Below are 21,031 nucleotides of genomic sequence, written 5' to 3'. Positions count from 1 at the left end.
CACTAACTGAAGTTGACAGATGTACATAAAAAATTAAAAAGATGGAGTTTTGTCCCTAACGGCCCTCCATACCAACCGCGGTCTTTGTTTCCAGTCGGAACTATTTTGGCGACCCACTTCGGTGCCGGCGCCGCAGCACAGCTGCATCCGGTCGCGCGCCTCTGCAAAAGTTTGCTGACATGTTAAACCCACAAACGGATTCCGGGGCGCCGCGGCGCCGCACGTCGTTGACTTAACAGTTGTGTTTTACGTGCGAAGTAAGTTCTAAGTTGTTTTTGTTTTTTTACGTTGGTCCCCGATGCACCATGGTGCCGTTAAAGCGGAGGAAACTTTCTGACACCGGGAAGTCTGGTACTAACACCAGCGGGGGAACCGAACCGAGCAAGTTCCCGCGGGTGGTTCTGTTCCTGCTGGAGAGGAAGATGGGAGCCAGCAGACGAGCTTTCCTATCGCAGCTCGCGCGAAAGAAAGGGTTCCAGGTGGAAGAGCTGCTCAGGTGATACCGGTTCCGGTCGGGGTGGAGACGCGGAACACTTTACCGAAGAAATTGGGTCCGAATTTGCTGTTTCTGTTCGATGAAAGCAAACTCGCTGGGACGTTCAGAAATGAAGCTATGTACGGAATCTCATTAGGGTCAAAATTCATCATTGACAGCAGAGTAACAGGAAGAAAATCTTAATTTTTTATTTTTAGGCTTAAAATATAGACATTATGTTACGTTTGTAAATTACGACGGGGTTTTAGGGCCAGTTTACAAAAAATGTTTTTTTTTTAATTACGACTGTTAAGTCGTAAATTTACGAGTCTTTTTTTCTTCATAAATTCACGACCTAAAATCTCATAATTCTTTTTTTTTTTTGGTGGCCCTAAAACTCCGTCTTAGTAAATAACACACAGCAAGCTAAATTTCTTTTAAAATTATGGAAATAAAAGCAAATAATAAGTTTTCTTTATTAAATGAGTGTAAACCTGCTCATTCCTGTTGAAACCAGGACAGAAAAAATGTGGTTTTGGAAAACTGAGCTTCAATTCAAGATGTCTGAGTAGATCTCATTTAGCAAAGTTGACCTCCTTTTAGGCGGTGGAGCACATTATTAGAAACTGGTTTAAATGCAAATTAAGTCTGATAGAATCAGAGTTTGGTTCATTTTTCTGATTTCACATTTTTATCAGATAAATATTAAAATCAAAATGCAATTCAATTATGTCATTTAATTATGTTCACTGACTGTTCCATCTATTACAAACAACATGTTAGTCTTGAAAAATGTTATAAAAATATTTTTTAAAAAGTTCCAAAATTCTCCAAAACAATCACCAGAACCAGAATAAACTGAAGACTCTCATTCCTCCGCCTTTGCTGGGATAGGCTCCAGCAACCCAGAGACCCAGACGGAGGTCGAGCAGGTTTGGAGAATGGACGGACGTCTCACGGTTACTTTAGTGAGACGGTAGACGGTTTTTAGGAATATTGTTGCAAAGATTTCAGTATTTTTTTGATATTGTCTGATCACAGCTGTGAACTTGTGGTTTTTGCTTTCGCTCAGCAGTCTGACAGCTGAAGAGATCCAGTCATGTTGGTTTAGTTTATTTTACAAATCAGCCCAATTTAAAACGGATAGATTGAGGTTTCTTTCTCAGACTCAAACGTCTGCTGCACAAACATAGTTTGGTCTCAAATGGAGCGTTGTGAATAAGTAGTTGCTCCGTTTTTTTCTGTTCCGTTTGTTTTACTTCTCAGTGAAAAAGTCACACACGTGGTTTGTGAGAACGTCTCCGGTGAAGACGGCCGGGCGTGGCTGAGGTCGCAGGGCGGAAGCCGACCACCGCCTCACCTGCTGGACGTCAGCTGGTTCACGGACAGCATGCGGGCGGGTCGGCCGGTGGAGGTTCTGGACCGACACCAACTGCAGGTTTTTGATCAGATTCAGGGGATTCTCTGATGATTCCTTAAATAATAAAAACATCTCCCACTTTTATTTGTATCCTGCAAACTCCTTAAACCTTCCTTCTGTAGTATTGAAAATACTTCACTTTAGCATCAGTTCAGCATGAAGGGAGATGGCTTTTTAAATTCAGACGGTTTTTATGAAAAGGCTTTGTCTTTGCTGCAGTTCATTGGTTTTGCCAGCAGAGGGAGCAGTCTGCACTGATGCAGTACCAGAGCCTCAGTAGAAGAAGAAAAATAAAAACTAAAGTCCTAAAATTCTAAAGAAAAAGTCATAATTCTTCCTAGAAAAGTGATAAATAAATATCAGAAAAAAAAGTCAACATTTTCTGGAAATAAAGTCGCACAATTATGAGAAAAAAATTCAAACAATTTGCAAGAATAAAGTTAAATCATTAAAAATGTTGTAAAATTATGATTATAAGAAAAATAAAGATGAAGATGCACAATTATCAGAAAAAATACAACAAAATTAAGAGAAACAGGTCAAAATTTGGTTTAAAAGGTTATTTTATGCGGAAAAAGTCGTCCTCTTTTAGAAATAAAATGTTACGTTTAGCCTTAAAATCAAACATTACATATGTTATATATATTACAAACATTCTAAACGTTTCATTTATGTCACAGAAAATTCAACAAAATGGGACGGACACCAAGCTACTGAAGAATCTCATGGAATCTGATTACACTTTTTGTAAATGAACAATTATTTGTCATAAAATTATTTTTAAAAGCAGCGAAAAAATACATTTGTAAAAATCAAAAATTTTAAATAAATTCTTTTGAATGTTAATTTTTTTTTAAAATGGTTTCTAACTTTATTCTTATTTATTTCTTACTTTTAATGTGACCCTATGATACGTCATCATAGTTCCAGTTTTTGTGGCTTAAAAAATACTTAAGGTGAAATTTATATATTCTTTTATGCAAAAAGAGATATTTGACAGCTTCATTCTGATCATAAAACAAGCCCGCATTCTCATCCCTCCACCTCCGTGCTTGGCAGTGGTGTTTCTGCTAAGGAGGCCGTTTTGTGTTAATAAAGATTGAAAGTTTCAAAGGAGACTTTCTGATGTTCTGACCGCCTGGTCCGGCGGGTAACACGCTGAGGCCTGCAGAGTCTGAGATGAAACAAACCCTCAGAACTTGGTTGGATGACCACGCAGAACCCAAACGTCTCCCTCTGTCCTCAGGAGCTGCAGGCCGGAGAACCGGAGGTGGAGGTGTTCTCTGTGCCGAGTTATGCCTGTCAGAGGAGAACCTCGCTGGAGAATCACAACGCGCCTCTCACGGTACCCCCCAGCACTAAACCAGGTCCGTCCTCTGACTGAAAGCCTCACTGTGACATCACTTCCTGTCAAAGGATGCCTTGTCGCTGTTGGCTGAGAATGCAGAGCTCAATGATGAGGAGGGGCGAGGGGTAGCGTTCCGCCGGGCCGCCGCCTTGCTGAAGACCCTCCCCTCGGCGGTGATGAGTGCGTCGCAGCTCCGCGGGCTGCCCTGCCTGGGGGAGCACTCCCTCAGGGTCATCAAAGTTAGTGGGGGCCCCTCACGCAGCTCTCGGCCCCTCAGACGCCGTCCAACGTTTCCTCTCGGATCTTTCAGGAGATCCTGGAGACGGGAACGTCGACCGAGGTGGAGTCCACCAAAGGGTCGGAGCGCTTCAAAGCCCTGAAGGTACGACCTTTAACCTCCAGCAGGTCGCAGCTTGTCCCGAGGGTCACCTCTGCTGCTCGGCAGGTGCTGACGGGGATTTTTGGAGTCGGAGCCAAAACAGCTGATCGATGGATCCGGGAGGGGATCCATGACCTTCATCAGCTCCGAGCGTCCGGACAAGTCCTCAACCGAGCCCAGAGAGCGGGTCAGTGCTGAGAAGGGAACCGATCCATATGTGGACAAACCTTAAAAAAGAAAATCCGAAAAACAGCTTTTGATTTCTTTAACCATAAAAATGTTTTCTGGTCGTGAATGAAGCCGAGTGTGGCTCTTTTTTTTGCTGCACTGTACTCGTCACTGATCGTAGTCGCTGAATTAGAATCTGTTGAATCTGTGAAGTTCAGACAAACTTTTGCTTTGGCACTTTGCCTGAAGGTCTGCCCACCCATATGGCCACACCCCTTCTTATATGAGTCCGCCCACAATCGCCAGAAAGGTAAAATGATTGGCTCGAATTGCACAGCAATACTGACTAGAATACAAGTGATTGACAAGTCAGAAATGAAGCATCAAAACCCCTGATTTTAAACGGTACCAGTAGAACTGTGTACTTCGGGACTGGTAGTAGTGTTTACGTCGGTACTTGTAGTACTGACAGAATCTGCACTTTTCTCTCCTTCGACGGCGTTCCAGGGCTGCAGCACTACGCAGACATCAACCAGCCGGTCACGCGGGCAGAGGCGGACGCCATCGAGGCGATCGTGGAGAAAGCCGTCTCCTCCGTGTTACGAGGAGCTCAGATCGTTCTGACCGGAGGATTCAGGAGGTGAGGGAGGTGGCATGGCCCCAAACACAGAACGAGCAGGAAGGGCTTGAAACTGGTGGAACCGGAACCATCAGAACCTAAACGGACATCGATGTTGGTCTAAGCCAGTGTTTTTCAACCTTTTCTGAGCCGCGGCACACTTTAAGCTTAAAAAAAATCCCGCGGCACACCAGCATCCAAAAATGGAAAAAAAAGGAGAAACTCATAGTCTGTATTTATCTACAGCCCCTCCCTCCACAATCTCACATGCATTTTTGTGATAATTGTTGCAGAAAAAGCTGGAAACTGCAGCTGTTTTTTTTCTCTAAAAGATTCAATAAAAGTTAAGTTAGAAGATTTAAAAACAGTTTGATGTGTGTTCGTTGGTTTCAAGACGTTTAACGACAGATCTCCTTGTGCCCTGTCACTCTCACAACCCAATGCATCATGGGAGATGTAGTGCATCAAACGGCCGGAGATCGGTTTTCGGAGCTTCATTGTTTTGTTCACTTTTTCCACGGTCTGATACCGGATTCTGTGGAAAGCTACACCGCTAAAGACGAGCTTTAGCTGGTATTTCTGTTAGAACTGAGCGACTTTACGAGCTAAATCGAGACAAGGAAGTGAAGACTTTAACCACTTCTGATTGGGCAGACTGATGACATGTGATTAAGCCTTCAAGAATGATTGGTGGAGACAGTTAAAGGGACCGGACATTTCCCAAACACAGCCGGAGCTGCAGCTGAATCGCGCTGCCGTCATTCTTATCAAAATGTCTTTAATAAAATAAAATAAACGCAAAGAAAAAGTATTTTACGATCTTTTATATTCCTAAATCCTCAGTGTTTTATCAGGGCCTGTTTGGATGAACACAGAGCTGAAATCCTGGAGATGGGAAATGTTTTCAGATCAGTTAATGAGGGCAATTTTCCACGGCACACTTGACCATCTCCCACGGCACACTAGTGTGCCGCGGCACACTGGTTGAAAAACACTGGTCTAAGCAACGTCAACAGATCCAAAAGGAGCAAACTTTGAATTAGACCCTAAGGACTGATGATAAAACACTCTGGTCTCTGAAGAACCTTCAAGCTGATTTAAAAAAAGAACAGAACTTTAGGCAGGCGTTAAAATGTTCCACAGAATTGTTTGAAAAAGAAAGTTCTGGAAAATAATGAAGGAGCCTTCAAACTATGGATGATTTCTGCAGCCGGTCTTCTGCTGCACCCGTCTCCGGTCTGGAGGTGTCCTGTCCAGATGTTTCTGCTCCTTCCACAGATGTTCTTCAGGATCTGGATCAGGACTCACAGAAGAACCCTTCAGAACAGACCAGTGTTTGTGTTCTAGACCGTTCTCCACCTGAGAGGCCCATGAAGACTGAGACCAGATGTTCTGACACCAGGCAGAACATCTGGCTCCAGAATGAGTGAAGCAGCCCAGACCATAAGCGAGCCTCCTCCGTGTTTCACAGCAGAGACAGTCTTCTTCTCTCTGCCTCTGTGACTTTGATTTTTAGGTTCTTTAGAGTCCCACCCCAATCCCACCCTAATCCAAACCCAATCCCACCCTAATCCCACCCCAATCGCACCCCAATCACACCTTAATCCCACCCCAATCCCACCTTAATCCCACCCCAATCCCACCCTAATCCCACCCCAATCCCACCTGTCTGATTATTTCCATCTTTCGTTGGAAAATCTACATTTTAGTTCAAACTATTTATCGATTCTGATCAACAACAAACCAAAATCTGCTTCTCGTGTTTATTGTTTGACTTTTAGTTAAGAAAAAAAACTTTATTATTCTAGTTTCCTGATATTTTCATCCAGATGGAGATCTGTCACGTCTGCGTTCTTTGACACTGACACTGACTAGCATGTCGGTGTTTGGTTTCCTCCAGCTCTGCTCTCGTAGCAGCAGCTGCTTCTCCATCTCTTCTGCTCTGGATCCATGTTTGTGTTGGTCAACAGCTGCTGCTGTTGCAGGGGGAAGCCGAGCGGCCACGACGTGGACTTCCTGATAACTCACCCGGAGGAGGGCAGAGAGGAGGGACTCATGCCTAAGGTGGTCTCCTGGTTGGAAGCGGAGGTAAGTCTTCATCCTCTTCGTTGCTGCTTGTTGCTTCTGTGAACCTGATGGGTTCCATGGAAAGTCTTCCTCACTCTGAGTGTCTGCAGAGGCACACAAAATCCATCAGAAGCTATTTCCTCTTTCTTCTCTCCAGGGTTTCATTTTGTATCAGAAAACTACCAGGAATTCCTACCTGGAGTCCAAAGATGGTCCTGGTCGCCCCCCATCCAACATGGACCGCTTTGAGAGATGTCTGTCCATCTTCAAGCTGCCCGGAGCAGCAGAGACCCCCCAGAGAGCGTGGAGAGCCGTGAGGGTGGACCTGGTGGTTTCTCCCATCAGCCAGTTCGCCTTCGCCCTGCTGGGCTGGACGGGATCCAAGGTGAGCTTCAGGCCTGACCTCAGGTGTTACAGATCTTCTGACGGATCTCCTGTGAGGCAAAGCTTGATGTTTGATTTCTGTGGTTCTCAGAACCACGTCATCGGCAAACAGTCGAGCATGAGCCGACTTGATGAGATCTTTCATCCATTACAACCTGAAACACTTTTGTGCCGCAGATTAAAAAGGATTATTTTTTCAGGCGTATTCACTGACAGACTCTAGAGTAGTTCTACGCTGTGTATTTCTATGTTATCAGAGGTTCTTCAAGACAACAGTTTTAGCTTTAAGCCAATTTAATTCATTTGCTTTATTATAATGTATGAAAAAGAAGAAAAAAAACACGCCAGGTTCTCCTCCTTTTCTGATCTTCATGTTTTTTCCAGTTATTTGAGAGGGAACTCCGGCGGTGGGCGGGGCATGAGAGGGGCATGTCCTTGAGCAGCCACGCCCTCTACGACAACAAGCAGGTAAATGAGGGGGGCGGCTAAACAGAGTGTGGAGTTCATTGTCTGTATCTGTGATCTGGACTGAGTGAGTGCGACGTCATCTGCAAGCTGTGATTGGTCCGCGTCGGCCGGAGTTTCTATGGCAACCACCCTCACCATTCAGGAGTGAGCTTGACGGGAGGCCACACCCCTACCACTTGAGGGTACACAATCTGTCAAAGGTTTGGAACGTTGACCATAGGGGCCAGCAGGCTCCGCCTACTTTTAATGAGGCAGCTGATTGGTCAGTTCAGAACTGCAATAACTTGGATCATTAAGATTAACGCCCGTCGCTGTCGCAGAACTAGCAACCGTGTCTAATATCACATTTCATTCAACATGGAGGTTTTTTTTTCCCAGCTTGAAAAATACTTATCAGTTTTTTTAAGTAGCATTTTTTTCTTTTTCCGTTTCCATAGCAACTGTGCATGGATGGAGTTGACCCGACAAAATGTTTGCTTTAAAGGTTTTTCTGAACATTAAAAAACAAAATCTGGGATTAAATCCTTATAATCTTTCCTTTACTTGGATTAAATTTAGAAGGATTTAAAAATAAATGTCTGCGTTGATTATAAACCCACGGTGGAAGCTCCTCAGACGTGGAGTCGGATCATCTGAAAGCGTTTCTCGTCTCGTGTGGTTAAAAAAAGCCCACCTGGGCTCCCTTGGCAGCACGTGTCAGGTGTGCCTCTCCTACAGGGCGCGTACCTGAGAGCCGCATCAGAGGAGGAGATATTCGCCCATCTGGGTCTGGAGTTCGTCCCCCCCTCGGAGAGGAACGCCTGAAGGCCTGCTTGGACCTCCCCGGACCGTAATCTGCCCCTTTCAGGTACCAAATGGAAAGTCCCAGCCGGGAAAGGGGGTGTGGCCTCCTGCTCAGGCGCAGCCTTTGCTGTGCGTTTGAAACCTGGCGGCTTCTCTCTCAGGATGAGGAGCGGCGAGCCAACAGCGGGTTTTTACGGGTTTGAGGTGCAGCTTAGTGAAGCGTTTGATGAAGTCCTGCTTCGTCTGATTGGAGCCGTCAGTCTGCGGCGGCGCGTGGCGAGGAAAAAAACGTTTCAGTCACGGTTTTATCCAGTTCAGATTAAAAAAAAAAAAAGATGCAAATCACATTTTTGTTTTTAAAGCAAAAACGGCTAAAAATCAAGCGTTTATTTCAGTTTTTAGTGGCTTCTGAAGCACAAATACAGACAATCTTATGTCTTAAATGTAAATATTTTTTATTCTGCCTCTGCTGGAATGATGAGATCTGCTTCTGCGACCACAGAGACGATCCAAGGACCACAAACGTGGTTTCACCTGTCAAAATAAAAGCCCCAAAACAGACAGTTTTATGTTGGGCTGCGGTGTCGGCAGAAGCTTGAGAGCGTTTGGCGCCCTGCAGAACAAACCCGGCGCTCTGAAATCCACCCACATTTCTCCAGGAGGAGTGGCAGCGCCTCCCCGTCCAGCAGGCCCGCCCCCGCGGGGCCCCCCATCAAAGCCCCCGGGAGCCTTTGATGAGCTTGATAGGGATCAATGGGACAGGGGAAGAGGCCTTAACTGAGCGTGTTACAGACGGGGCGGGCAACCGCTGGAGACGGCCGGCAGTGGAGATCAATGATGATGAGGCGTCATCAGCGCCTTGATCTGCATGAGGAATCCATTCGGCATCAAAGGGCCACATCCTGAGTCGTTGTGCCGTCTTCACCTCTGCAGATGCTGCTTGTGGAGACGCCGCCGTCCGGCCGGCGCTGCCTCCAACCGTCTAAAGTTCAGGAGGATCTGGACTTCAGGCTCCGTGTGTTAAAACATCCACCAAAACGCTGCAGAAACTTCTGCTGCTAAAATGTCCATTTTCTTCTTTTTGGTCAAACTTTTACTTTATTTGTTCATTAAGTTAAAAGACGCAACAATTTAAAATGTTACATGAAACAAAAATATTTAAATATTTTAAATATTTTGACAGCAGAAGTTAAGAAGGTTTGGATGAGTTCATTTGACTGTTAACAGTTTTAACTTTCACTTTTTTATTTAATGTTAAATGCTTGAAAACTTCAACATTTTCTACGATTTTTTTTTTAAATAAATGTTGCTAAAACTCAATTTAAAAACCATTTCTGTGTTTGTCATCAATGACACAATTTGTTTGTTTCTTATTTATTTATTTTTGCCAGCAGGCCAAAACCCATTAATAGTTGAAATCAGACTAAAGTCGTTAAAAATGCAGAATTTTCAAATAAAAATACCTGATAAATTTAATAAAGCATTAAATGGAATAAAATAAAAACAGACCTTTAATATATGTTTATGGACAAGATTTAAAATAAAAATAAAAATAATTTATTTCTTTAATGATGTAATGTGTTTCAGTTTTTAGTAGATGTTGTAAAAATCTGACAAATGTTTTTTATAATTGTTTCCCAAATGATTTAATTAATTACTGCTTAAATCCAATTCGTTATGACTTTAATGTACAATTATCTGTAAACCTGTAATATTTTTTGGGAAATAGGAATTTTTGGCTCCAATGTAAAAAAAAATCCAAATTAAAGGTCTACTTTTTTTTTTTTTTTTTACCAACGGTAATAATCAGATTTTATAAAATCCAAATAATTTGTAGATTTCTTTGGAATAAACAGAGAGCAGCTTTATTGGGGTTTTCTGCAGAGTTTCTGTCAGATTAACGTGGATTTTCTGAGCTGAGCTGCTGGTCTCTCTGTTGGGACGTGTGTCCCTGTGGTCTCCCTGGGGGGGGGGGGGGGTCTCCATAACAGAGAAGCAAACAGCCTCATTAGAGATGAAAGGGGCTGAATGGAGCCAATCAAAGAGGAGGGGTGGGGTTCTCCTCAGACGGGAGCTGGGGGCCAAGGAGGAGGCGTCACTGCTGATCAGGAGCATCAACACGCTTATGTACACACATTAATACACACACATGCACACACACACACACACACACTCCTCGCATGCTGGAGTCCGTTCCCTTCAAGCTGCTGAGAAAGGATTTTTAGTCAGTTCTGTTCTGTCCGGATCCAGAACCGGGCCGCTAGTTAGTGACCCCTGATGTAGAAGCAGGTGAGGTCACTGACCTGCAGAGGAACCATCACACTAAAGTCTTCAAAGTTGGACATTTTCCTGTGTTGAAGTGTCTTTGAGCCAAGCGCTGAACCCCACACTTCTCCTGGTGGTTCCAGGTTGGCGCCTGGAGGCCGCAGGGCCGCCATCAAGGTGTGAATGTGTCCGTTTACGGCTGGACCCAGAACCTTTGGCCATCATCCATCTGTCCCATTCTAGACTTGATGGGTTCAAATTCTGAGCCCGTTTTCCAGCAGAAGACTTCAACTGATCCGGATCTTAAATCAAATCCACCTTTTGGTTCTAAATTGTTTGGAGAAAACTAAATGAAAAAAGTTAAAACTGGAATCAGTTTGGAGTTGAATGTTTGAAAAATCAGTTTTAAACCAAAAATATGAGAATTGATCTAAAGGTGTTAAAAACATAAAAGCTCTGGACCCGGTTCTGGTGTTCTGGTTGGAATTCCATTTGCTTTCAAACAATAGAGCGTTTGATAAACCGGTTCGGTCTCGGTTCCGGTCTCGTCGTGTTTTTTAAGAAAGTCCGGCGCGCGCACACCGCTCGTGCGAGTGCCCCCCCCCCCCCCCCCCCCCCCCCCCCCCGGTCATTATCTTATCAATGCAGAGCCGTGATTGACGCGATCATCCCGCGCGGTTTGATCCTCGCGGCATTTGCACACAGAACGGCGCCTGCGCGCCGCCTCCTTCCTCCCGGGCCCACGCGGGCTGCGCTCTTCATCTTCATCCTCTTCCTCACGTCTGCCGTCCTCGCGCTGCTTTACTCTCATTGATCAGTTTGGTTCATTAACCAATTCTAAATCAAAGTGCGAAGAAAATCCACCTTAGACGTTTTATTTATTTAAGTTTAAAGTCTTTTCAAAATAAAGGTTCTTGTTGTTTGAACTGCAGTTACAGGGGCGCATCTGTCATTTTTGGGGGCTTGGGCAGCCACCCCCCTTCCCCATTTCTGTCTCCCTTTAAGGGGAAATTTTAATTTTTCATAAAGCTACTTTTTAACACGTTTACAAAATCTAAGATATGCTTTTGATGTTCAGTTGCCTAAGTTTAAGGCCAGCTAATTTTCATAATATCTTAGTATTTTTCTGCTTCTATTTAACCGGTTTTATACTAAGTTACAGCACATCAATAGTCAGCTTTTATTTGATGTGTTTTCATTTGGTTTTTGACTAATTTTCAGTTATTTTGTATACATCCTATGTATTACATTTAGGTTGTTTTTGAATCATTTTTTTATCATATTCTTATTTAAACTATATCTAAAGATAACAAAAATCTCTTCTGAGGTTATTACATCATAGGAAGCTGGTGTTACATTTCTTTACTGTGCTCAGCACCCTGAGGATTCTGTTTATATACGTTTTTTTATTTAAGCTTTGATTGAAACTTTGTTTAGCATGGAGCTTTTTAATAATTAATAAATAAAAAAACAACTTTAACAGATATGTTATCCTATAGTTTTTATTTTTTTCTACATTTTTGACCCTCCAACGTTTCAATTGTATTTTTTCTTTCTGCTTGGTTTTGTATTTTGGAATCTATTGATTGTTTTAAAGCTCTTTGAAGTGTTCTGCAACAGGAAAAGTGCTTTATAAGTAAAATTAAGTTTGAATTGAGTGCAGATTTATAATTGTGTTAATAAATAAATAATCCTAATGATCTTAATTATCATTGTTCAGCATCCGTTCAGCTGGTTGATCATGTTTTTCCTTTTTTTCAGCTAAAATGATCGCAGTCATCAGATCAACAGCAGACCAGGACGAAGGTGTTTTTTACTCTTCATCACTGAGATCAACCATGTTCATCTTCCTGCCGTTTTATTTTCGGTTCCACCTGAAACAGAAACTGGAGTTCAGGTTTCAGTTTGCGGCGTTTAGCTCCTCGTCTTCCTCTTCATCAGCAGAGCCTTTCATTCCTGACGTGTGAAGATGGTCGTCACACTTCACCTTTAATCTGGATGATCCCGGATTAGCCGTCGTCTGCATATGAAGCCGCTCGCTCTGCCGCCTATCAAGCTGGAGGCTCCGCCCCCCCTGGAGCCGCCGTGGATCATCTTTCCTCCCCGTCTGACAGAAGCAGGACCTTCAGCATCAGCTGAACGTGGGGGGTGTCATTCACAGAAACCGCTGAGCATCATGGGAAGGATCCGAGTGGAGATGATGTGGATTTGGAGAGGCGCCCCCGCCCACGTGGACATTCCTGCAGACCTGTTTATGGTGGGGATGGTGCGGTGGAGACGGGTCGGGCTCGGTCTATTATCTGTTTTGGGGGCAGGAAGGGTGGGGGGTGGGGGGCAGACTCTCTGGAGCCTCGTCCTAACAGCCTCATTGAGACTGAATGGGACGTCTTAATTACTCCAGTTGTGAAAACTAAAGGAGGGAGGAAGGATGTGAGCTTTGATCTTCGGGGGGGGGGGCAGGTTTAAATGCAGACAGGCTGGGGGGGGGTCGGCCACATACCTATAGAGTGTCGGTCCGAGCTGAACCAGAGGAGTCCAGCCATGAGGAGACACTTCTCCATTGAGTGGATGGCTCAGAGCAGCCGACCCGCCACGCCGCCGCCGCCGCCCCCCGGGTCCGACCACAGACCAGCGACCTGCGGGACGCACGCAGAGAGTCTGCCGGGTTTCTACCGCAGACTGGAGCCGAGGAGTTCACCTGGACAGGAGCAGAAGAGCCCGCCAGGTAAGACGACAAGCAGAGATCCTGCCAGAAGCTGGTTCTGCTGTGGTTCTGCTGCTGGTTCTGCTGTGGTTCTGCTGCTGGTTCTGCTGTGGTTCTGCTGTGGTTCTGCTGTGGTTCTGCTGTGGTTCTGCTGTGGTTCTGCTGCTCAGTGAGGCTCACGCCTAAAACTGCTTCCAGAATGAGTTCAGGTTCTGCTGGACGTTCCTCGTGGAGCGTCCTGAAGTGACCTGGAGCTTAAACTGAAATAAAGTTGAAGGAACTTTTCTAAACTTTTCTAAAATCAAGATTTTACTGTTTTACTCCTAAACTCTACTGGTTGAAGCTAATTGAGACGGCTATAGTTGGAATATTGAGCAATATAAATAAAGTAAAAGTTAATCAAACTGGAAACACAAGAACGAGTCTCTTTTGGGCTTTTAAAATTAATTTGACTTTTTTAATTGGTTCATTCATTTTTAGTGGCAGCCAAAAAATTATTAAATGGATAAAAATGGATTTTGGTTTGTTTTTAAACTCAAAAAACTAAAGTGGCCTAATTTGACCCTGTGTGTTCTCCAGGGTTAAACAAAAATCCTTTAATGCTTCTCATAATTCCTATTTTTATCCAGTAAATGTTGCTTTTATTTAATTTCTTGTCATTTCTTTCAAAAATGTCTTTTTCTGATTATTTATGTTCTTTTAACTGCCAGAATTTGAAGGTATATTTGTAGATAAAATGTAGAATAACGTTTCTGGTTTTCCTGAAGTCGATGCTCAGATTCTTCTTCCTCTCGTCTGTTTGTTTCCGTCCTGAAGGATCCGTTTGTGTCGCTTTGAGCTGCGGGTTTCACACGTTTCTGCTGCTTTCAGGCCCTGAAGCGGATCTCAGCGCCGAGGAGGAGACGTCCGGCTACGAGAGCGAAGGGAGCCGCTCCCGTTCCCCTTCGGCCCACGCCAAACCTGCCCCCTCCCTGCCGGCGTCGCCGCCCGCTGGCCGGAGGCCCCGCACGGCCTTCACCGCGGAGCAGATCGACGTCCTGGAGCGGGCCTTCAAGAAGAACGCCTACCTGGGAACGCAGGACAAGGCGGAGCTCTGCAGGAAGCTCCGCCTCTCAGACAAACAGGTAAGCTGTGACCTCACAGCTGATGGAGCTGCCATGGTTTCCTGTGGAGATGCTTGGAAGAATTTCTGTCCGTCTTTTCTCCTCTCAGATCAGAAACTGGTTCCAGAACCGGCGGATGAAGCTGAAGCGCTCGGTTCAGGACGCCCTGGCGCACGCCTGCCAGGCCAGCGCCGCCTCGCAGTTCCTGCACCGCCCCGAGCTGCAAGCCTACAGGCCCGGGCCCTACGCCAGACTCCCCCCGGCGGACGCCGCCCCCTACAGCCCCCCTACCAGCCTGCACTACGGCTGCCCGCTGACCAGCACCTCCGCTCTGTCCCTGGACTCCTTCTACCAGCTAAACGGCCTCCCCGGGGTCCTGCTGCCCCCCGCTTCCGCTCCCCTGTGGGGGTCGTATCCCACTTACCCCCCGTACTACTGAGCCGCCTTTGGGCCAAACGGGATGGAGTGCAATACCGCCAAAAATCTGACGTCTGTCATGAAATAAGAAGCTCAGAGGATTACTTTGGTTTACTCGAGTACTCGTCTGCGTGCATTACTCTGAAGTTACCAGCTGAAGCTTTTCTGCTCAGACAGATGTTGCAGTTTTCCTTCATTTCCATCCCCAACAATAAGCAGAAACGATCCGTGACGATGTGATGAAGGTGACATTTAAACGGCTTTGGAGGCAAAAGTCTCCGTTCCGTTTTCCTCAAAGCTCTTTCCAAACATGTTTTTCTTTGTTCTGCAGCATCTTCAGCTGCTTTGGGCCATTTTCCTCTTTTCTATTTGTGTAAAAATTAACTTAAAATGAAAGAAAAAAGATCAGAATTCTGCAGGCTGGGACATTTGTTTATGGTGTATTAAAGATGTCATTTCAAATACTTTTGGGAATAAATAAAAAAATAATAAACATTTAAACTCAGGGCGTCAACATTTTGCTTTTTTTTCTGTCAGAAGGAGCTGCAGTTTTACTTCATCCTAAACTTCCTTATATTTATGTGACTGTTACGCAAAATAGAAACCATTATTTTTTGTTTATTTTTCTATTGTGTTTTCTAAGCATGAAGTTGTTTTTTGTGTAAAACAAGACGCCCTGAAGATCATCCTGCTGCTGCAAACGTTAACACAAAACCAAAAAGGTATTTTCTATCATTGTAACTACTTCCTGTTGCCGTTAGCCAAAATATAAAAAAGGTTTTAAATGCTTAATGATAGAAAAAGTACAGAAAGTATGTTTGGAAATACATCAAACTCTACATCTGCTAGCATTATGAGATAAAATGTGCGTTCCACTTTCCCCAAAGATTATCACAGCTTTGACTGGAGTGGAGCTCCGTGTGCTGAAACCTTTACATTCAACGGTCGATCAGAGTCTCCGGTGGAAAAACTATTATTATACTGACAAAAAAATCCTGTCTTGATATCAATTATGACTCAATCATCAATTACTTAAATTCAAAATGGTATTAAAGTTCTAACAAGATCAGCATTCATAATCTGGAACGAAGAATTAGAGTAAATTTGAATTTATTTCACAAAAACTGAGAATTTTATTTATTTCAAGCACGTAAAAATGATAACAGACAAATTTAAATGATACATGTATCATCTATAGATAAGCACAGACATGTATGTACACATAATGTACTTTATTATAAATGCAGTTATTTTATTGATACACTTTTTTTAAATAAACAACAGTTTAAAAAGGGGAGTGGGAGAAAGAAAAAATTTATTTATTCCCACTCCTAGGTTTTATACAAATGAATCCATGTGTATCACTATTTTCTTTTCTGTCCATTATTCATTCATGTCATTGACCACAAATACACCATAACCTACATCAAAACCTATTACACGAATTACATGTTAGTAGTCTTTATACTTGGATTACTTAACCTTTCCTGTTTAGAGCATTTTCTCTTTATATTTACTTTTAAAACAGTTTATATCCAAACCTGGTCAGATCTGACGCAGCTCTGCTGCCCCCCTGTGGAGCTGAGAGGAACCGAAGAAATCTTGGATTATTCGTCATGGGAGCTAAACTGCCATCTGTCGACTCAGCGAGGTACTGCAACAACAAAGTACATTTAAACGCTCAAAATGTGTTTCGACATTTTTAAAGTATTAATATGTGTGACCAATTTTATTCCATTTTTAATGTTACAAGTTTTTTTTATGTTTTTTTTTACCGAACAATACAAGTTACTTTAAAATGAGTAACTATTGATAAACCACTGTTTGAAACTAAATATTTCAATAAACTACAAATAAAAAATAAAACTATTTAAAATTTTATGTAACAAGAGTAAGGTTAAATAAGAAATTGGATTGAAAATACGCAACGAATCTGGGTGTGAGCCAATGGATGAAGAGAGATTTTATCTATGGGCGTGGCTGGAAAAGCCCGAGGGCCAATGAGAAGGCCGTCACTGTGTGGAGCTGCGGAAAGGCCAACCGCGCTGACCAATCACAGGGCTCCCTGAAGGGCACCCGTCTCCGCGTGAGTGAGAGCTGGTCGGGCGGGCAGGGAGAGGGGGGCACAAGCCGAATGGTGGAGCTGAAGATGGCGGATGGCGACAGCGGGAGTGAGCGCGGAGGAAGCAGCGGCGGCGGCGGCTTCCAGCACCTCCAGCGGGACCAGGAGACGCAGGAACTGGCGTCCAAGCGCCTCGACATCCAGAACAAGCGGTTCTACCTGGACGTGAAGCAGAACAGCAAAGGCAGGTTCATCAAGATCGCCGAGGTCGGGGCCGGGGGCTCCAAAAGTCGCTTGACCCTCTCGCTGTCAGTCGCGGCGGAGTTCCGGGACTACCTCGGGGATTTTATCGAGCACTACGCCCAGTTGGGGCCTAGCAGCCCGGAGCAGATAGCCCAGGCCACCGCGGGGGAGGACGGCGGGCCCCGGCGGGCTCTGAAGAGCGAGTTTCTGGTCCGGGAGAACCGCAAGTACTACCTGGACTTGAAGGAGAACCAGCGGGGGAGGTTCCTGCGGATCCGGCAGACGGCCAACCGCGGACCGGGCTTCGGGGTCGGGGGCCCGATGGGCGGCATGGTCTCCGGCCAGACCATCGCCCTCCCGGCGCAGGGCTTGATAGAGTTCCGGGACGCCCTGGCGAAGCTCATAGACGACTACGGGGGGGACGACGACGAGCTGACGGGGGGCTCCGCGGCGGGGGGGCCCGCGGAGCTGCCGGAGGGCACCTCCATCACGGTGGACTCCAAGCGCTTCTTCTTCGACGTGGGCTCCAACAAATACGGCGTGTTCCTGCGGGTGAGCGAGGTGAAGCCGAGCTACAGGAACTCCATCACCATCCCCCTCAAAGCCTGGAGCAAGTTCGGAGGCGCCTTCTGCAGGTACGCCGAGGAGATGAAGGAGATCCAGGAGCGCCAGCGGGACAAGATGTACGAGAGGAGGGACGAGTCCGAGGGCGACGACCCGGACGACGAATGAGGCGCGCGGGAGGACGGACGGACGGGCGGGCGGGCGCGCGCGCCGCTCCATGACAGAAACCGTGCATGACGATTCGTGCTGTAATAGCCTTCTACAGTATTGTGGCGTAAACAGTAAGTGTGCAGGGAATTATCGGTGTTTTAGGGTTGGAGTGGTTGTGTGAATCCCTGAAAGTGAAACGTGTTAACATGACGTGTGTCAAAAAAAAAGAGTCATGATTTATTTTTCTCAAGAAAAAAAAGTAAAGACGTAAAGGAGGAGAGTTTCGGGGTTTCCGGCTCACTTTGAGCATCCAGGTAGTTTTGCAGGCAGGGTCTCTGCAGCAGCTCAGCGGGAGGAGTGCTGCCCCCTAGTGGACGCTGGGATCAGCAGCCCTGAGCTGTCAGTGCAGCATCTGCAGGCCATTCATCAGAAAAGATTACCCCAAATGTCTGAGGATTAGCTGTAAGCCCAAACAGGAAGACCGGACCCAGTTCAGATCAGCAGAGAGGGATTCTGGCCGGTTTCTGGAGAATCCGGCGCCGCTGCGGTGGGGGACCAGACCCCCGTCTTACCAAGAGGACGGCACATGAGGGACTAAAACAGCTCCAAGGGTCCAAACGGCGGTCAGTCGGCCGAAGAACGCCGCCTCCTGAGTTTTTCCAATCGGCTTCAAAGCGCCGGACAGAACCAGACTAACACACTGTCAGATCTGGGACAGAAACTCGTTCATGGATTTTTTTTTAATTGTTTGTTTGTTTTCCAAAAGAGAACTATATTAAAACAAAGTTCTAATTATAAAAAAAAGTATTATCAGACCAGCAAAAGATATTTTCAAATACTTATAAATTGTTATTGTCTAAAGAAGATCTAAGACTGCAAATAAAACAAAGTTACTTTCTTAAAGGACATTTTCTGCTTCTTTCCTGATCTTCTCCTCTACCTGAAGCTCCAATGGGTCCCTGAGGTCCGGGGTCTCGTCCTCCATGTTGAATCTCTGCTGTTGTTTTTCGGAGAAAGGTCGACGTTTTCTGCTCTCGGTGGTTGGTGACGTGTCAGCTGGACTGAAGGGGTTGTTCTTCGGTTTCGCTGAAGGTTCCTCGGCCTGGATCGTGCGACGTAGCGTAGTGCTTGTATTTTTTCCAAGTTTTGTCGCAGACTTTCGGTGACGTCCTCCAAAGTTAGCCCTTTAACATCAGAGATGTTGCCAGCGACACCGAAATAACACGGTGTAAATAACATGTTTAGGCGATCTATGTTGATCAGCAGATTCTGAATTCCGCTGGAGTTTTGCTAACAGTGTTTTTATGTTAGCATTTTTATGTTTATGCGATAAATGATTAATCTGTTTCAGAGGATCTTTTAGGCCCCGCCTCCGTGTGTCTAAGGAACAAGCAGTAGTTGTATTCTGGGTCGGTTGGATTCCAAAATTGGCTTTTGGAGACAAAAGTGAAGATTTTTTTAATACAAGGATTTTTTTTTTGTGGGAGTTTTGAAGTGTTCGGATGTTGGCGAACGCCTGAAGCCTGTCGAGTAGAGCTGCACGATATGAGGAAAACTCGATATAACTCGCGGTACATTAATAAATAGCAAAACAGTTTAATATAAATAAGAGTCGGCATCACTAAAAATAAACTCCAAATGACCCTAGGAGGTCAACATCTAACATAAAAGGAGTCCATCCGATTGGATTGGATTTATTTGATGCGTTAAATACTTCAAGCTGCCATACGACAGTTTTAGCACATTTAAGGTAACCATGTGTTGCAATTTTCTCCATCCTTTGTGATATGTGTATATTACAGCTTGATACCGCGACATTTGCGTCTCTTAGTTCTGTTGTTTCATCTCATGGTTTAAGGTTAAATTTGCTGAAAATTGGTTTTTTCTTTAAGCTTTGCTGTGTCCGAAACGGGAAATCCTTCCTTATTTTCCTGTAGAGGTGCGTTTGTGACGGAAAAACTGGTCTTAGGAAGAGCGGGTTCTTCCTGAAGGGCCTCAGCTTTCTACGGCGTCTGGTTCGTTCGAGGGGGGAGGGGTGTAATCCGACTCCCGCGTTCTGACTTCTCGGGGTAAATTTGGCACGCAGGGGAGTGCTGATGGGGCACGCCGGCTATTTTAATGCGGGAGGCCTCCGCAGACGCGGCATTCCTGCTGGAAGAGTCAGCTGCGGCACGAGGACGCCTGCGCTGCAGGCGGACAAAGAGCCACTCAGCTGCATGGCTGCTGAGCTGTGCTCCACGCCGCGTCCACCGGATCCTCCCGTGGAAACACGAGCCGCCGCGTGCAGACGGGTATCACCTGTGCACCCGGAGACGGCTTGTGTTTCAGCAGAACTTCTCCAATCTGCCAAAGTGCTCGGTCAGCAGTTTGACCTGAAGATTTCTGAGCATAAATCTAAAACAGATTTAAGATCTGTGGTCAAAAGAGCGGGAAAAATGCCACGCAGGTGAGGAACCAACTGGAATCAGGTGTGAAGGTTCGATGCCGGCCTTTCAGGGTCAAAGGGCATGCGGCCCTAAAGCTCTGAGCAAAACTGTAGAACATGAAAGTTGTGATGGAGCAGCTCATGCAGACTTAAAAACAACAGAAAACAGTTTGGATCGTCCTGTCAGAACCGGATCAGAACATCGACAGAGAACGTCATTGATAAGAGCTTTGATGCTAAAATCCCAATAGAAAAAACAATTTAGGATAAAAGGTTAGTTTTCTGTATGTTTTTGCGACATTCTAGGATTTAATCTTTATTGAATGAACTGTTTTCAACCTAAATTTCTAGATTTTTGATTGTTTTTCTTTCTCAGAAAAATCTTTTCATTATTTTCTGCTGATTGTGTCAAAGTGTAAGGCTTCCATTTGTAGTGTCAAGGAGCCCCAGAAAAGAGGAAAAATAGAAAAATTACTTTCAAATGTCATTAAATGAAAACTCTTTAAAAATTCACAATGACGCCGATCAATAAGCAGACGTGATTGTAAACTGAAAGAAGATTAATAAATGGCAAAACAATGAAAAACAGAACTGCTAAAAAGAAAAGATGAAACACAAAAGCAAGCGGTGAATAAGCTGATTAATGCATGAGACAGAACTGGAAATTTAACACAAATAAAAGTTAAAAAGCTGAAAAATCCTTTGTCAAACCAAAGGAGGCAAATGAGAATTGAATCTAAAGATCATACTTTTCTGTCCAAATACGACGTTTAATCGATGCGACTAAAACACCTGAAAACAATGAAAGGAGCTTAAAAAATGAATTTTAATTATGAAAACAATTTGATGGGCTGAAAGACGCTCTGATGAAAATGTTCTTGTTTTCTGAAGATGGAGGACATTTATGAAGGAAATAAACCATATAACTGCATTTCTGACTGTTTATTCTAACCAATCAGGAGCAGAAGAAAAATGCTGCTTGAAAAA

General features: G+C 44.8%; 3 protein-coding genes across 5 annotated transcripts; all 3 read left to right on the top strand.

The window, feature by feature from the left end:
* Positions 1-74: 74 nt before the first annotated feature.
* Positions 75-9,439, top strand: polm (DNA polymerase mu). Of its 3 annotated transcripts, none has more exons than XM_023960522.1 (12): positions 82-496; positions 1,742-1,913; positions 3,142-3,240; positions 3,312-3,482; positions 3,554-3,625; positions 3,689-3,809; positions 4,298-4,430; positions 6,395-6,497; positions 6,634-6,861; positions 7,245-7,328; positions 8,046-8,175; positions 9,045-9,439. In XM_023960522.1, the coding sequence occupies exons 1-11, from the start codon at positions 306-308 to the stop codon at positions 8,130-8,132; spliced, it is 1,461 nt and encodes a 486-aa protein (XP_023816290.1). In that variant the 5' UTR covers positions 82-305; the 3' UTR covers positions 8,133-8,175; positions 9,045-9,439. The 3 variants fall into 3 exon arrangements, with proteins under 3 accessions (XP_023816289.1, XP_023816290.1, XP_023816291.1); XM_023960523.1 differs by lacking the exon at positions 9,045-9,439 and adding an exon at positions 8,771-8,866; XM_023960521.1 differs by lacking the exon at positions 8,046-8,175 and having other exon boundaries at positions 75-496; positions 8,614-9,439.
* Positions 9,440-12,137: 2,698 nt separating this feature from the next.
* LOC101159520 (homeobox protein MSX-3) lies at positions 12,138-15,114 on the top strand. Its single transcript, XM_023960524.1, has 3 exons — positions 12,138-13,101; positions 13,951-14,204; positions 14,293-15,114. Exons 1-3 carry the CDS (start codon positions 12,843-12,845, stop codon positions 14,620-14,622), a joined length of 843 nt encoding a protein of 280 aa, XP_023816292.1. The 5' UTR covers positions 12,138-12,842; the 3' UTR covers positions 14,623-15,114.
* A 607-nt stretch (positions 15,115-15,721) lies between these two features.
* purb (purine rich element binding protein B) lies at positions 15,722-18,527 on the top strand. Its single transcript, XM_004074460.4, has one exon. It carries the CDS (start codon positions 16,552-16,554, stop codon positions 17,635-17,637), a length of 1,086 nt encoding a protein of 361 aa, XP_004074508.2. The 5' UTR covers positions 15,722-16,551; the 3' UTR covers positions 17,638-18,527.
* The last annotated feature ends 2,504 nt before the right edge of the window (positions 18,528-21,031 follow it).

The sequence above is a fragment of the Oryzias latipes genome, chromosome 12 (genome assembly GCF_002234675.1).
Source record: "Oryzias latipes chromosome 12, ASM223467v1".
Taxonomy (NCBI): domain Eukaryota; kingdom Metazoa; phylum Chordata; class Actinopteri; order Beloniformes; family Adrianichthyidae; genus Oryzias; species Oryzias latipes.
The sequence above is the reverse complement of the archived record's forward strand: the minus strand, read 5'-3'. Positions and strand labels throughout refer to the sequence as shown.